General features: G+C 42.3%; 1 protein-coding gene across 1 annotated transcript; it reads right to left on the bottom strand.

Annotated features, from left to right (window-relative positions):
• Positions 1 to 565: 565 nt before the first annotated feature.
• On the bottom strand, positions 566 to 3,220 carry T265_01530 (hypothetical protein; the record flags this gene model as incomplete). The annotated part of the gene is made up of 5 exons (XM_009165571.1): positions 566 to 844; positions 1,734 to 1,855; positions 2,836 to 3,044; positions 3,090 to 3,146; positions 3,188 to 3,220. The coding sequence occupies 5 exons, from the start codon at positions 3,218 to 3,220 to the stop codon at positions 774 to 776; spliced, it is 492 nt and encodes a 163-aa protein (XP_009163835.1).
• Positions 3,221 to 18,510: the final 15,290 nt, after the last annotated feature.

The raw sequence follows: 18,510 nt of genomic DNA, 5'->3' as shown, positions 1-18,510 counted from the left end.
GTGAAAACTCGAATATCGTACTATTTGCAGTATCAGTCGATCCTCGTGGAGCAGTTTAGGACGAAATCCTCGTTAAAATACGCAAATCTCATAGTTCCGACAAGCTATGAGTTGCCCAGAGGTGAAAATTCCAACCGAGAAGCTGTCACTCGAGGGGCCAGTCAATACTTGTGATCACGTGATGTGAATTACGTGACTAAAGGATGGGCGGTGCTATATGCTAAGTCCGATTTAAGTGAGATGCTGATCAACCACTCCTGGTAGCACTTTTAAGCATCCAAACGACTTGTCAGGAGGTCACAGGTTTGAAACTCTCTAATGGAGTTTCGCGAGGTGCACAACCGTGATGATTCTCAATGAGGACGAAACAACTGTGCAGTGCTTCTGGAATTTCTAGCATAGACTGGCTTCACTTACAGGATGAATTCTTTTTTAAAAGGTCTCTTTCTCTCCGTTTTATTCCACCTGGGTTGCAAGATCTACCGTAGTAAAATTTGCTGGATTTGACCCGATTTTCCAATCACCATGTGTTTCGTAAATTTTCATACAAAGGGTATGGTTTTCTGTTCACGTAAGATGTCAGATATAGTGAGCACAACGTTTTCTGCCAAGCGATTTATTCATGGTTTCGCTGATCTTCACGAACCAAAACGTTTTTTTCCAAATAACCACACAACCGACGTTTTTGGATTGCGTGCACCATATCACAGGACAATGGAGGTGATTGAACTGAAACTCCGTCAAATGCTGTTTGCAATCTGCTCTTTTCTGGCCTAAGCTGGGAAATGGTTTCCATTTGGTTTACGTGAATAGCCAGCATTGGTTTCTTGAGAATGTTCACCAGCTAATCAGGAAGGGACGAGAAGGAAAAAATGTTTTTTTGGCGCCATTACCGTGCAAGCTATACAGGGGAATTAGAACTTAGATAGTTGAGGTTAACTGATGTTTACTTCTTCGCTTAGTCGGATCCGTAAATTTCCCTCAACGATTGTGGTTGATACTACTGTAATTCCAAAAGCTGAATTTCCTCCCGTTTTTGTTTGTTTGGAAAAATGACAGTTATATATGTGGGCACATATATTTTACAGATAGCTGTGCACATCGCAGTAGAGATATCGATGCGCAAACGCTGAAGCACAACTGTTCTGAAAATTGTGCGGGGATTTAAGAACAGGCTACACAACATCACAGTGGACGATGTTGTATCCAGGATTTAGGAGTGGTTCTCGGAGCATGTTTGTTTTACAGTGTTTATGTACAGAAACTCCCAAATATGGCAGGTCCTTCAACGCCTTTGATATTTGCCTGAAAAAACAGGTGAACTGAAAATCAGGTGACGCACTATTCTCGGTTGAGTATCGTAACCTATGAATCTATTAAAACAGCTGTTGAACGTTTTAAAACCTATCAGAGCAACGAACGTCAAATCAGGCAAACTTGAAAATCACCCCATTTCCGTTATTCTCAGTTTTGCAACTTTTTATCTTTGTCTAAAAGGCCATAGAATAGCTGATTTCTCAGTGAGAATCGGTCCCAACATTGATATTACTGGATGATGATGATGATGATGATGATGATGATGATGATGATGATGATGATGATGATGATGATGATGATGATGATGGTAATAGTGATGTTGAGAATGATGAATTGCTAACATAAAACCTGGCCAATTTGTAATTACCAGGATGGGAAAAGGGAAAACGGGGGATTGTTGTCCTCCTCGAACTCACATATAGAATTGTCTGCCTTGTGAATAGAATGCTTGGTTGGGTTTTCCCAATAACGTATAGCGGGGCGACCTTTTCCGTCAGTACCAGATTCAATCCCACGGATCCGATTCAGATGAATCCGGCTAAAACACGAAGGTTTGAACAATGCGAACGAGATATTAATTTCACGGTGTCGACGTACTACCTAAATAGATAACAAGTACCCAGAGATTTGTTTACAAATTGAATAAGGACCACCATAGTCTGTAGTATGTCCAACAGACCTTGAATAGTCGTGACGGGTAGTGAACAACCGATGGTGCAAGATCTCCAGTATGTCTTATAGCCAAGAGGAAAATTATCTAAGGAGTCTCGTGGTGCAAGCATCATCACCTGAGTTTTTTAAACTAACCGAGAACTGCATTCCAGTGCAGTCTGCGTCTCCATAAAATTTTGTGCCATAAGGAAACTTATTTGGCAAACCTATTTGGCTAATAAATTTAGTTGCTGCTTATCAAGCAGCACCGACTTCTATCTCAGTATTTCCTTCCTGCGATCACAAAGATACCTCTGTATGGTAGAAGAATGAAAATAAACCGACCGGATAGTTTCTCACATACGTAGATACTCCTTAAAATTAGCTCATTAAAAATGTATTTCTCTACCAGCGATCGGTATGCTCACGCTTACGCTATGATAGGAAAGCGAGGATGCACAATCCACTGGACCATGCTTTTTATTTGAATTCTTGTCGGATTCATCCGCTATTTCAGGTGTTTCAGGTATGTTGATGTTTTCATTCCTATCAGTAAAGAGCATCCTCTCGTCGGCTGAATGAAGATATCTTTGGTAGCTTCATCTTCAAACTTCCTGGTTTCCGACATCATGATATACTCTTTACAGAGCCAAAAGTTTCCAGTTTGAATTCTATCTTAAAACAAGATATTATGTGTCGTGAGTGGCCAGTGGTATATCCCGGGTCAAACTGTCGTATTTGTTTGCCGCTGCTAGCATGCAAGAGAATATTTTGAGGGAAATACTTAACCTGAACTTCCGATACCATAAGACTTGGTTTCAACCTCCAAACAATAAATCAAACCCGGTTGTGAATAGCGAAAATTACCCATGTCCTTTGAGACATGTATAGGGTGGAAGCCGTTCTGCCTTGGCGTCTTTTAATGTTTTCATTTGACACTCAGTCAGGAGACGGAGTGATTCTTTTTGGAGTACTGACTCTCGCAGATTTTTATTGTAATCTCCATGTTGATCGTACACTGAATTGAGTCGAAAATCCAGAGTATCCCGCGGGGTTTCAGGATCTATATAATCCACCTGTGCTCCAAGATAATTTATAATTTACCAAACGAGAAAACTCACGTATCGTCTTGTTGAGGCCAAAGTTTTTGTATCGTGTGCACGTTCATACCAAGGCACCTGTTACTATTTTCAACGGGCATTCAATATGAAAAACTTACATTGGAAGAGACACACTGCTTAGTCCCGGGCATGATGGAATTTTTGAATAAATACGGATCGATAGAACCATATTGATCAGCTGTTTACCTTACGTTGGACGTTATCACGTGAGCGCAACTGTGCGGCGTAATACGTGCACGCGTAACTACCAGAAGCAACATACAATCTGTGGCAAAATAAAAGCCCCGAATTAGAGGTTGGTGCCAACTCTTCGTCTGCCCATTACCGATTTCATCATTCCTGTGATTCACTAAGTAAACATAATTCCCGAGCCGCCATCAATGTGAACTAAATGAATGCCAAACAGTATATAACTGGAGCCGCAATCTTGTACGTCAGTTAAGCCGGCGTTGGCTTTAGTTAAGGGTAAACCATTTGTTTCAGATAGAAAACAATGTTGACGAAAACAAGGGGACTGTTTCTACCTGTTTAGCCCCAAGAAAAGTAAAGTTGATCGTTTTTTGTCGAAGAGTTTTCAGCAAAAATATGAGTTTTGTGTTATCGCTGGACAAAAATGATTGAATGGTTTTTACTACTGCCGAAAGATATTGCTCTCATCACTTGTTTTTAATTGACATCCAACCAATAAGTGAGAATTATAAAGGAAAACTAGTTTAGTTTAGCTTAGGAACGGGATCAATTGGTGAGGGTGATATTTTGTCGTTAAATTTTCCTCATTGTGCCCTACTGCAAATCATTTACATCTTTATGAGTCAGGCAGGTGGTCGAATTCTAACCACTTCTATCTTCATAAACTTTTTCCTCGCTGGCACTTGAAGTGACAAAAATAAGGCAGTAATTAAGATTGTCGTTCGTAACTGTGGTAACACGCTCTACTACACTCAAAATATTGCATTTTTCAATTAATTCAGACTTGTGATCTGATGTGTAACTTCAGTGCAGTGTGGTAAACGCAAAGAAGTAGATCATAAGGTTGACGGAAACTCGGGGACTGCGCCTACCTGATGAGCCCCAAGAAGGGCGAAACCGGTCGTGGGCTGTCAAAGAGTTTTCAGCAACCTTGTGAGTAGTTTCCTTTATGAAAATAATTCAGACTGCATTTTGCAGTTTTGCACATCTTTCTACTAACAAATGAGTCAGTAGTCAGACTATTACGTTTTTCTGATCGTGCCTCACCCAGCGACCTGAGCTTGCGCACACGTAGGGTGTAGCAAGAATCATAGCTGAATAATATTTGATCCAGAGATAAATGGGCACATGAGCAAGCGCTTATCCTTTTCGAGCACAGCACTGTCCTCGCTAACAACCCTGAGTAAGCTGTTTTGGCTGAAGGTGGTCAGCTGTCGACATTCCATGGTAGAGTAAATACACAAAAACAACTGTTTGGAATCACAAGGTGGTCCTCTCAATCGAGCTAGGATCCTCGACGATGGACAAGTCCGAATAACAGTTGTAGCCCGAAACACTATCTCGTGTGCTCCCAACTCTGAAGTATACCATCACCAAACGAGGCTCCCAATCAACATGATTGTTTCTTTAGTAAGTTTGAAAGCTTACCGTATCCACTGTTTTCTAAACACTGATTTACACATTAGTTTGTTGCATTAGGTATAGGCTGTGCTCATAAAACTGACACCCAATTTATTTAACCACCCATAGTACATCTTATATATATACTTCTTATTCATCAAGTGGTGTGCAGCGTCATGCCCATATATGTCACACCTCTCAAGTGTCCTTACAATTTGGTTCCTATAGCATCGAAGCCACACATAAAGAGCGCCCATGTAATTTGTGCGGCGACATGCCTATCCTAGAAACTGAGGTCGAAGGCGCATTGGCAGTTATATCTGAGAGTAGACTCCTTTATAATGTTCTTCGGGATTCGAGAAATACACTCATTTGCAAATCAATATGGCTTTCACGAGAACTCAACTTGATCTCGCGTTTTATGATATTCTACAACTGAATGTGCTACACACAAGCCACCTCATGATTCAGTAGGCCCGATATTCGAGATATCGCTGGGTCGCTTCTACGTGCAATATACAGTACTGACAGATTCAAACTGAGTGACTTCCTTTGTTCAGACTAAAGTGCGGTCAATCGGTAAAACATAAATCCAAAAAGTCATTAGGACGGAACACCCTCACAAAGTCCTAGTGTCCTGCTATTAGTTCCCGCTCTCACGTGATTGACATTTGATCTAATCGATGTTCGTTTGTGACCTGTCAGTTGATCGTTCTCTGTCCGTTTTCAGTGTCCTGTTTGCACTATTACTCTTCTTCACCACTTGACCCAGTGCAGAACAGACGTTGCGGTGCCTATTCTGTACGTTCCACACCGAGCCATGGTAGTGTTTGTCTGGCACGTGATAATATATACCAACCGTCTGTATGTAACCTATCAATTGATTAATAAGAAATTAACACTTGGTACTCCTGAAGGAACGCTGAATTTATATTTTTGAGGTAAACAAATACCACAGCGTAGCTACAGTGGGGTGCGTGTATTTCTCTTCAGAGCAAGAAGATGAAGAATAACGGTTAAGTATATCAAACACCGCAAGCAACTGCAACACCTTTCTCCTGTCCTGATTGTGCACTATCCTACTATCCCACTGTGCTCAACAGTGATTTCGGATTTCAACTGCTTAGCGAAAAAATGAACTCTATGAAATCTCATGGGTAGCCCACTACCAGTTTCATTCTGTTTCACACGGACTGAATGGAGCCGGTCCCTAAATTTCCATCCATCCTGCCTCGCATTTAAACAAAAAATTGACATGTATGAAGTAGAACCCCTTGGAAAAACACCTTTCTCCTGTCCTGATTGTGCACTATCCTACTATCCCACTGTGCTCAACAGTGATTTCGGATTTCAACTGCTTAGCGAAAAAATGAACTCTATGAAATCTCATGGGTAGCCCACTACCGGTTTCATTCTGTTTCACACCGACTGAATGGAGCCGGTCCCTAAATTTCCATCCATCCTGCCTCGCATTTTAACAAAAACTTGACGTGTATGAAGTAGAACCCCCCTTGGAAACCAACGTGAATCTTAACTGGACGCTCCACTGAAACATCATTTTGTAGTAATCTTCAACTGAATGCACCGTGCAAAGACCACATCGTGTTTCAGCTGGAAGCAATCGAATTATCTTCCCCGGTACGACGCTATCTGTAAGATTCATCGATACTCATAAGTAGCACACTGCCTGTTGCGCCTATTTTGGGGGCTCATCAGGGGCCATTAGTTGAAGAGTATAAAAAATGAGATGTTCAGCTGAGGAATGCGACAGTCGTATTTCCAAAATGAGTGCTTTTACTGTATGCATTTTGTCCGTTTCTTCATAAGAACTACGCCGAATGGAAATTTGAAGACTAGCCACCCTGATGACACACAAGCAAAGTGAAACTGATACTAGGCTTTCCAAGCATTCTCATCGATCCTAGCATATAGAAGTTTTGATGTACGGGCTAACTTTATTCAATGTACGCTGTTAAACAGCCAGTTGAATTTCCCTTACTACAACCCCAGTGTGTAAGCGAATGTCTAACTTCACAGCATGAAGACCTGTTTGCCCGTTCGAGTTCAGTTTAATAAGGGATTACTCACTCATCACTTCTAAGTAACCTGGTTAGTTTCCCAATTATTGTTGAGTGAAGCAAGAAACTGATTGCTGAGGACAGCAAAGGCCCACTCAGTCCGAGGCCGTTGAAATGATGCTCCTTGTGGTCATTTGCTCTATGGTAAAAAGTGCTGTTGAAAATGGTAATCATCACTAGAATCGACATTTCAAAATGCTTCTGTGGCACTGAGAGATGCGCTACAGTGTGTCCGTGAGTGTGCTGAATATCAGTGGGCATAGCGCAAGTGCCTGCTTTATCGATTTGTTGATCGATTGAACACAAATCATCTGACACCTCACTTTCTCCTCTGTCTTTGCAAAAACTCGACATTTACAGCCATGCCCATGGGAGAGTAGAAGTGAAATCTTTACTGATGAAAATTCACCCGCTAACATGGCGGCGCTATGCGCATCTGTTTCGTTTCAAATTCATCTCGTATCACAAGTAATCATAACTACCAGTGATTAGGACTATCAAGAAAACGGATAGAAATATTAACCTAATTAAACAGGAGCCCGAAATTAAGCAAGATGTATTGTGAGAAGTCGGGTGGGTCGGTTACAAAGACCGAATTGGATGAGCCAGCTACATTTTTCGATCGGTACTGACAAGACGAGAAATCTGTTCCGTGCTAAACAAGTGATGTACCAGAACTTCTCCGCGTTCCGGTAGTTTCGAGACAATATTGGTCAGAGATGAGTTCTTGTGATCTGATGTGTAACTTCAGTGCAGATCATCAGCCTATCAATAGCTCAGTTTGCAAAGTTGATGGCTGCATCCCCTAGGGGTCGTATCAGTATCTTGATAAAACTGAAAACCACTGACTTCATTTAACAAATTTCTCCTTTTCTTGACCGAGCACCAGCTACTACCTTCGTCATCTCAAGTTATGCTAATGAAGCATGTTGTTCTGTGCTATTCCCACTCCTTGAATCGGCCACCTAGCGTCCGTACGAAATTTTGGCAAACGGAATATACCCCCAGGGATTTGTTGAGAGGAGTGCGTCCGTGTTAAAATGGATGTCAAGACGCATAACTGAAATTCGGACAATCTGGAGGAAAATATGTTGAGTGGCTTGAGGACCACGACAGGATGACACTGGTTTATCCTTCGCTTAATGCGTCAACTGACAGCTTCTGAAGTTTTCTGACGACGTCTTACGCAATAGAAGAGGTTATCTATATAAAAGCCTTCCGACAGTTTTTAAATATTTTCCCCCTTCCGTTGGACTCAGGACGTTCATTTTCAAAGTTCATCAAAAACGATGATTTTTGCTAAATATTTGATTAACTTTACTGAAATATGAGGTAAAATCCTGGAGAATCACTATGAGTGCTGATAAAATGTGAAATTCTTTTATGGACGCAATGCACAAATCAAAAGGTTGCTGAAGACTCTTCCAAAGCCCACGATAAGTTTCGCCCTTCTTGGGGCTCCACGAGTTTCCGTCAACCTTACGTCCTACTTGAGCCTGAACTCGCCCGAAATTAGCGAAAACACTCATGTGCCTACCGACTTGGTTCTGACGGAAGATTAATCTGAAACACACCTGAATCTCTCGTTTATGATGTTCTTATGCTTTCATATCACTACGACGAAAGAAATGTTCCGAGTCATGTCCGACAAATTCTAAGGGGATAAATCTCAATTGTAACTTACGAACCCTTTCACAGTACTGTCAGTTTCCCAAGAAAATCAGCGTCCCATTTGAGGTATGTGAACGACATTTCGACAGTCACCACAGTCTGAGAGAACCATGAGGGTTTATTGGGTTTCACAGTAACTTCAACAGCCTCTTGTCAAGCTGAGCAGCGAATTCTAAGGCGATAACTAGATTGTATACAGCATAGTATAGTATAGCATAGCATAGCATAGTATAGTATAGTATAGTATAGTATAGTATAGTATAGTATAGTATAGTATAGTATAGTATAGTATAGTATAGTATAGTATAGTATAGTATAGTATAGTATAGTATAGTATAGTATAGTATAGTATAGTATAGTATAGTATAGTATAGTATAGTATAGTATAGTATAGTATAGTATAGTATAGTATAGTATAGTATAGTATAGTATAGTATAGTATAGTATAGTATAGTATAGTATAGTATAGTATAGTATAGAATAGGATATATAGTATAGTATAGTATAGTATAGTACGCATAGTGTGGTTAACGAAACACCTGCACACCAGCCTATTCGAAGTACAGTTGAATCGGGAAGTACTGAAACTCTGCTAGTTTTGTCCCAGCGGACTGCAACCGAGGATTAGCGGGAACTCTGTGTGAAAGCGCCGAATCGACACGTTGATAAAGCATGAATAGCTGAGTTATGTTACTTCGACCCTGTATTAAGGTCATGCGGCTCGTAAAGTGGACATCATGCTCTATGTTTCAAACATTGATGTGTTTCGGCCCTTGGCATTCGGAGGTGTAGTTTATGAGTCGTTTCATGTATGCAGTTATGTGCACAGCAAAATCAATTATTCTCTAAGCTTGTCGATGCAGTCCGGTCCGGTCATTCAACTCACCTACAACTTCGCTTACCAAATTCCAAGTCATTTGTCGCCTCATATGTGGATGCTTGTTCAATTCCGTGGTCATATCGGAATGTTGATAAGGGCTAAGGAAAACTCATCAAGTACACGAATGAACCACCCAGATTCCCTCTTTCAAAGACTGTTTAACGCATTTGACGTCGTTTTTTACCCGATACGCACCGGTTCGAGCCTGAAAACTGCAATCAAGATCCTACTTAAAAGATCTAAAAATGTTCAGTCTGACTGGTAGATTGTTCGCCTCTGTGAAATAGGACTCCTAACTGTGCGGGCAGAAGCAGACATTTTTTCGTTGCCACCATCCTGATACTTTGGAGATCCATCCTTTTTTTTCGTGAGGAGATTCTATTCCTTGAGTGTCATGCTAACTGTAATAGATACTTGGAGAAAGTGCATACTCAAAATGCCATGTGATCTGTTCAAGTTCATAACACATTTTTGATAGGCTTTCCGAAATCCGAGTGGTTTCTGACAAGACTGAGGCAAAGTCTTCACTTTATTGTTCCCACACACTACTTACGAGCTACAGGTAATGCACATGAAATGGACTCTAAAACGACAAAGAATTATGCTCATTTCTGTGGACCAAAGGAGGCATTCTACATCCCACTCGGCAAAATAGCTTTGAACTCAAGTGAACACGAGGCTGTTATTTCTGGTCTATGGTAGCTTCTCCTTAGATATCTGGTCGTCTGACCTAGACAGTCAGATGAGATGATTGGTCAACACCGATCGATTTATCAATTGGTCGAATGAATAAGGATGATTATCATCAAGGCTGGGCGTATCTACTCTATCTTGACATAAGCGTCGTTCTTCCAAAGAGCTGGTTGAAAATTCACAGGGACATACTTACTTCAAAATAAGTGGCTTTGAATTTTTCGCCCAAAATATTCTGCCGTACATTTGGTACGGATTCTGACCTGGCAGATACGTGAAATGATGGCCATTGGTTTGTTCACTGAGCTGTCTATGAAAGTCAGAGAGAATACTTGAAGATGGTAGAACGTGGAAGAAAGGAGACGGGCTCCTGAAAGTGCAGTACTCCACAAAGAACTCAGTAAACAGATGCATCGAAATTAACACCGCCACAAGCGATGAACCGCCAACCCAGTGATGGAACAGAATCAGCCTCGGTCAGCGTACCAAAGCGACTTACTGTGGTGGCAAGCGCACAAAGGCCCAGGCGGAGGAACCTGAGAGGTCAAGTCTCAAGTGCAAATGGCCATTCACCGACCAGAAGACAGGTCAGCCAATAAGCCGACAAGAATGCCTACCCAAGAGACCAATGATCGGTCAAGGTCGATCTTAGTGAGGATACCCCATATCAATCTATGTAGGGGCAAGAACCACACACTTCTGCTTACAACGCAATGTTGATGTCACCTAAACTGGTAATGAGAAGTTTGGAAACCGAATTTCCAAACCCAGCGAGCGAACTAATGAATTGTGTACGCCCATTAGGAGTCTTATGATTCAATACACCAAAACGTTATTTTATTAGCTACTTTTCAGCGCGATCAGCCCAAATTTTGGTAAACTTTTGACACTATAGAAAATGAGAATGTTTTCAATGTAATCGCGCACAATTTTTGGCCACAGCAAAATTTCCATGTTGCCATTCCATTTGGGCTTTGCAGAGTGATAAGTTTGTTCGTGACGATAGTGAAAGTAGTTGTTACATTGCAGGGTGATCACAGTCCTTATGCACCAGCTTTGGCATATCATTGTATCAATATTATCAGAATATGAGGTACGTGCATTAACGTTCGCCTGTAGATCGATAGAGGGAAGTCTACACCGAGAGAGACCAAAAAATGTCTCCATTTGGATCCTTCTGAAGACAGATGTATCTTCACATTGTTTCGCATACATCTGATCCTATCTCAACCTCTGCACACGTGACCACCATTAATATTGTATGCTTACCGGTAAGAAACGGACTAGTTCTTGAAAAACGTAACTGACCTTTACTCTTGACTACTGAACCACAGTCGCTACCTCAGATCCGAACGATTTGTCTTCCAAAAATACCAAAGAATTTCAGATGGGTAGAAGGTCTTTCAATAAATACATATTCCAGGGTACAAACACCGAACATGTACCTCAGTCACTTCAATCGAGATTCAAAGTCATTTAACTGAGCCACTATGCATCACTTACATGCAACGTACTGTCTCAACCACGCCGAGATGTTAAATACTGGCATCCATACTTCATGCACTACACTGCAGTTCATGCACTGATATCAGTATACAACTAAGCCAAGGGTTTACAATTTTTTTATTTGCGCCGTCGTAAACTTACTAAGTTCTGAGGAAGATACACCAACGGCTAACGAGTTCGCCAGGGTTCACTGTATATCAACTTTATACACTGGTCAAATTTGCCAGGACAACCGCTAGGTGAGCCCACATACCCGGAAGCGAAACCTGTTGCCGCCTCCATTGCTTACATCCTTCCCAGGCTCTAAAAGTACTCAACCTAAACTAAAAGCACTCAACCCTGCACTGACGATGTCACCTCGATTGGTGATGAAACGTTTGCAATCCAACTGCCAAGCTCGTCAGACAGACAACCAAACGTGCACCGCAGCTACTATATCCCACAACATATAGTCAAGTTGATGACCGCCAACCGTCCCGCGTGGTCTAGCGGTTAGGATTCCTGGCTTTCACCCAGGCGGCCCGGGTTCGACTCCCGGCGCGGGAGCGCCTGTTTTCTCCGTTCAGGTGGCCGTGTTCCAACCTTTGCTCCCTCGCTGCCAGTGCGGACGGATGACATGGTGGTCGGTATACAGGTGTACGACTTCTTAGAGTATTGAATTTGGCGAGCATCCTAGCAGACCAGTGACGAATTCTGTAATCACTCATGCATGCGGTGGCAAATCTACGCAGGTCAGGCGGTATCATTCAAGCACCACACTTTCTTACAGGATAAGCAGGTGTCTAACTTTAGATTACGGAGTGACATCTTTGTCACTGATTATTACATGAAACAGTCCGGGATTAGAGACTACCAACTGCTGATACACACTTTCCACTTGCACGTGTACGTTCCAAAACATACGCATCGTATTTGGTAAGCACCCTTTCGCTCTTTATGAACTCTTCCTTGACTTGGTCTGTCGAATAAAGCCGGTACTTCAATTCATTAATAATTGCCGAAAGACTAAGCAGCGGACCAATCGACTGTGATATTCCTTTGAGAGTTAAAAACCAGATTTTATGGCAACACAATTTCTAAAATAGTTGCCCAAGCGATTTCATGTGGAGGACATGTGAGTAGCGGAGTCCAAACGTAGAAAGAGGCAATAACATCTCACTACTAATGAGTAGGCTGATACTAATTAGATTGCAATAGAGCTTCAAAATATGGCAGTTTTCACTCAACTCCCTTCGTCTCGGATAGGACCAAAACTATGTTACACTGCTGATCCAGGTGTCATCAGTAGATTTTGCGGATCGGAGAAGGCTAAATTGATACACTGCTTCGTGAATGCAAATACAAGCAAACCGCTGTGGCGTCTTCTTCCTATTTTAACATCGAAACACTAAACAAAATTAATATCAACGAGAGGTTGAGCTGCTTTCCAGATGAGTCTCCCGCCAAAACCAAATTGATATACAAATGAGTGTATTTCTCTGACTAATGGACCAGTTCATTGTTTAACATGGGAAAGGCTAATGACCAAGCGACCTATCCACCCCATCCGTTGTAGGTAAATCGTGTGCAAAGCTCATTGGCCGTTCGGTCTAATGTGACCAAGCGTGATGCCTTCTAACCATCGACCAGTGAAAACCCCTCAAAGGAGATTTTTATCACTGGCGAAAATGACGGTGGTTGAGATAAACCGAAATGAAAGATCTTCAAATGGTATAACACCCTAGATTTTTGTTGAGAAGACATAGTTCATTCCGTGCTCCGTTCGAACACACACATATTTTTCAGCTTACTGTCACCAGACGCAGGAAGCATTCAGCTCATAAAGGTTGACTGCATATAAGAGGATTTACAGCGCACCTAATGTTTAGAGAGAAGCCGCTGTAATTCCAAATTCATCATGTTCATTCAGATATGCGAATTTTCGTTTTGAGTAATTCCATCGCTCGATTCAGTCATTAGACAACAGTATACGGTTCCGGAGCGTCTGAAACCATTTGTATAGCGCAATGATGTACATATTTTCCCCTCATATGGTAAGAATAATTCCTTTTTCATCAGGCTATATGGTCTGGTTGGCTATATCACTGCTGAGGTGACTACTAATGTGTCTAAAGGGTACACAGTCCATTGTGGATTTTCAGTCTGCTCATACTTGTCCTGCAGGACGATTATTCACGCACTACAAATCTGTCGTCTGGTAGAACGTATGAAGACGAACCAAGCATAGCTCTAAACCTTGCATGCATTCAAATGGATTTTCAGTCTGCTCATACTTGTCCTGCAGGACGATTATTCACGCACTACAAATCTGTCGTCTGGTAGAACGTATGAAGACGAACCAAGCATAGCTCTAAACCTTGCAGTGCATTCAAAATACCGGAAAACGATGTAGTGCAAAGGTTTCATCGGTTTCATCAGTGACTCGCACTGGGTGCCTTTAGCACGTAAGATGATTATGGGGACGTGGGGTAGTGACTGTAGACGATTAGTGTAACCTTATATGCGGCGATTTACAACAGTTGAGGCGTTCCAATCGGTTATTCACTGCTCCAGACCAGACAATAAATCACTGAGTGATGTGGAAAGAGCAACTGTGCACACTGTGTATGCGAGGGGGATTTTCGTTCAGTAAATGAAGCCCACCAATGCAGAAAAACCGAGACGCTCTGTACAGCTTTTATGTCCCTACTGGGGATAATCAGCAGAGCGTATGGCGTGAAAATCCAGTTGGAGTTTCGCAACCCTCCGGCTAGTATTTCTAGCAAACATACTGATGGGTAGTGTGAATAGTTCGCTCTTAGACAGGACACAGCGCAACTTATCTTTCATGTTTTCGTTGAACTGCCACACACAACTGCTTCATAGCTTGGGTTCAGAACCGTATACTACGCTGTAAGAACTAGTCTCACCTTTGCTGGTAACCGATTCGCTAGCTAATGCAACTTACATTACACTGTTTCTTCTGGATTCCGGGTTACCAATTCAATTGTTGGAGTTTGATATTTGCTTTGGATTCACCTGATCCAGTACTAACGCTTCAGCATAGGAATTCCTATTTGAACTGGAACGCACAGCTGGCAATGAATTCGCGAGAACCCCAAGTTCTAGGTTAAATGGAAGAAGCTTGGCTGCTACAGTACTTTCTGCGGACAAAGACGGGTGTCCAAAAAACACCCATCCACTTCAGACTAAGTATTTGCAAATTCACCTGAACCAGGTGTGGTCACACCCGCCACACCCGAGTCGTTGCACAACAGTGACAGTGAAACTATTATAATCAAAATACCGCTAATTCTACTACCTATGATCAGGGGAACCTGCTCTGCAGGAAAAGAACTTGCAGGACACGAACTTGCATCGTACCAGGAGAAAGTGGGTGAATAAACTGTGTGTAATATGACATACTGATTGGATGTTCGGGGCGGTGTGGAGCCGACCGCATTATTCATCGTGTAGCTAGCCCTTATTTCTAAGAAGCGATTGCATGGGCCGACGGCTGGGTCAGTTAATCAAGTTATCAGGTATGAACCTTGTACTAAGGGTGCAATGATTCCCTGTGCAGCAGTTTCCGCCACCAGAAAATGGGAGAGCATAGATGATTTAGCCAAGTACTGAGGGACGATCGGCCTCGCATTGGAGGAGACAGACTCGAAACACGAGAGCCTCTAACATTGTCGCTGAGTCATGTCGGTCAGTATCATTAACCATTGGTTAGTTAGGTTACGGGGTCCCTATTCATGCAGTAGTTGTCAACCCCGTTTGGTTTACTAGTTTACTGGGTTTACCAGGTCATATAGTATTCACCTCTTGGTTGCTTCTACTCAGTGGAGAGCTGGGTGGAAAAGGCTGGGTGCGAGGCTGACGGTCCACTGGCATGAGGAGTATATGTCCTAACCAGCTTGGCCTATGGGAAGTGAGTAGCTAACATCTCACGGAAGAGCCATTTTATCCTAAAACTGGTTTCACTCCTCTGGAATGCTTCTTTAGCTTCCTTCTGATGGGTTTTTCTGTGTTTCTGTGAGCTTACTTGAATTTTTGTGACAAACACCTATTAGTGAAAGGTAGAAGGTCAGCTGAACAGTTACAGACTATTGAACAGGGAAGCAAAACTCTCATATGCATCTTGTTTATATAACTGAATATCCATCTTCCCCTTGAATGCGTCTTCCTGAACTTTCATGGATATTCATTGACTGTTACTCAATTCCAAGCAAATGCTACAGAGTGACTCCACAAAGTCCGTGATAGATCTCAATTTTCAAGAGACGCAAAGTGGATTTGCAGGAAAACATACTATTCGCATGCCACTCATATCAGTAGTATCAACGTTACACTAGTTTCTTTGCACGTAACCTCTAGTGGACGAAACAACTCGCTCTAGTCTGAAACGCTGTGCCTGTAAGGAACGGAAACAGCAGCATGTCAACCATTCGATGTATGTTTTATTGTAGATACTTCCTCCGTTTCGGCCTTTGAGCCAATCTTTACACAGACTACTAAAATACATTGAACAAATGTGTAAGAAGAGCGAATCTACACACGGAAATCTCCGTATCATTGACGGACATTATCACATCAGACATTATGTCATGTTTTGTGTGGAAGGGCTACGATATTGTGGTGGAAGAGAGAAATAAATAATCACAGACGCCTGCAAGAATTCAAAGAGACCGGTTGAAGGAATAAATCAATACAGTGGAGAAACAGTCCGCAAAGAACTAGAAGAAAGAAGAAATATTTCCGGGGAAGACGCATAGACAAATGGGGAGAACGGCACGATAAGCATTCAATGAACTAGATTTTCAGCCCAGAACTTTGGAGAAAAGTTAAACGAGATACACTACTTATGCCATATGCACGGGACCGTTTCACCGTATCATTACGGGGCTTCAAGACCATTGATTCGAAACGGACAGTTGCGAATTACTTGACTGATTTCATGGTTGACATCAAGAAGCAATTGGCCTTTTTATGTCATCACAAATTAGCGTTCTTCTGATCAGATATTTCAGTCAACTTTGTCACCTTTCCAATCTGTGAACAGATCTTGCTAAAATAATCAAATGTACTTGTGTTCGTCAGTATTCTTTCATATGTATGATACCGTCTGACAGGAAGGATGCCTTCTTTTAAGTTCAAAATGTTTCGACATAGCCCCTTTACAGCGGTTTTTCACCCGGTGGTCAACGTACCAGGGTGAGGCTCAAACCACGAACTTTTGGATCAGTAATTTTGTCCTTTAAGCATTGAGCGATCTCAACTGCCTGATTAAGTGAATGAAACCGTAGCTCTGCAGAAGTACACGGTTATCCACTCAGTGAACTGGGCAAAAGCCTTCAGCACACAACCAGAGAGTATAACTCTCCCCGACGTCTTCATAAATAATGTGTGGGACTAATGCACATTTAGACTGAGGTCTTGGTGTTGTGATATCTCCGAGTGTAGTGTGGCAGATGGGGTCACTGTACCAATTCCGAAAGCAAAGATCGTGGTTGGTTTGTGGTGACAAAGCAATATATGCCTGAATATCGTGGGATGCGTATATCAGTATGAATTGTTTCGTTGTATCACTGTGAGGTGTGGCATTTGCACGTAACCACACTAAGATGGCCTCAAGTCTTTTTTAGCTCTCGTCTCGTGGCTCTACCTTGTGTAGACTCATTCTGAAAACGGGTGATATACTACGAATCACGAACACATCACGAAGAATTTGTTCCGAGATAAGGTGCCCAAATCATACACTGTCCACTCTGGGCCATTGTCAACAACAGTGCTGTTTACTGTATTAAACTAAGAATGATGCATGTGGGAGGTAGTATGAGAACTATTACTAGACAGCGGATTCCACCAGGCTTGAATGATTAGATCCTATGTTTGGCTTGAGGCGCTGCATTACGTTACTCCCAGTCAGTCTCAGTAGCGCTTTTGTCGTGGATTTCTCTCAGGTTTATGTGACTGGGTGCCTGTAGACCCTTAGAAATGCTTGTAGCAGTCAAGGGCCAAGTCCATTCCCTCTCTACATCGTTTTAGAATGCCACAGTGGAGAGTCTCGATGTTGAAAACAAGTTTTACTATACTGTCATTATACTGTCTACCATTATTCACCGGGGTAGTCATGAAATATGGGTCCGTTTGTTGTGGCATTTCAATTATGAGCCATATTTTCCGTAAATGGCTTTGATGATAAATGTACTATAAGTCGCGCTAATGGCAACCGGTGGTTATCAGTTCTTTCTCAGTCCTTTTGGTTATTTTCATCCAAGGTTTGGTGTGGTTTTCCCAAGGTTCGATTTAGTTCACTTCGGTCAGTTCTCCAAACCGCTCCATTGTATTCGATAACCAGTTCGAACCTAGCCAACGATAGCTTGACTAAGGATGCTAAACTCTTGCATGGTTCGTTTTGACATGTTGTTTGTTGCTATCCATTTCCCCGTACCCTCAAGTTACGAACCGATCACACCTCTCGAAAGCTAACGTCTTCGGCTGTGCGTTCATCATGATAACGCGATCCTTTCGAATGCCAGATATCCAGGGTTTAGTTAAGCCTACTGCCGGGAGACACACTGTTGATGAGTGTTAAAAAGGAAGAAAGCCCAGTCCAGTGCTTTTCTCTCTTTGGTATGTACTAGCCGGAGTATAAGCCTACGTCCACAGAGAAGAGGCAAGTAGCAAACAGAGACACAATTCATTTGCCCCACAAAACACTGTTTCTTCATCTATAGAGGCCGTATCTGTCAAAGATACTAGGCTCAGTGGACTCCATATAGCCCTAATCGCAGCGGAAGATCTGGTGAACTCTGAAGACAATACCGCTCATGTTCAATCGTTGTAAGATGACTATCCGTATTCAATCTGGGGAACTTAATTCAACCGGAAGCAACTAGCTGTCATCCCCAAAGGAGATACGTGCCCAATTTAGGAAGGGCAGATTCACGGTTCTGTGAAAAAACCCACCTGGTTACTTTCTGTTGTAAGTAGTGAGATGGAGAAAGCACTGGATTCC

This window comes from Opisthorchis viverrini (genome assembly GCF_000715545.1).
Source record: "Opisthorchis viverrini unplaced genomic scaffold opera_v5_16, whole genome shotgun sequence".
Lineage (NCBI taxonomy): Eukaryota > Metazoa > Platyhelminthes > Trematoda > Opisthorchiida > Opisthorchiidae > Opisthorchis > Opisthorchis viverrini.
The sequence above is the reverse complement of the archived record's forward strand: the minus strand, read 5'-3'. Positions and strand labels throughout refer to the sequence as shown.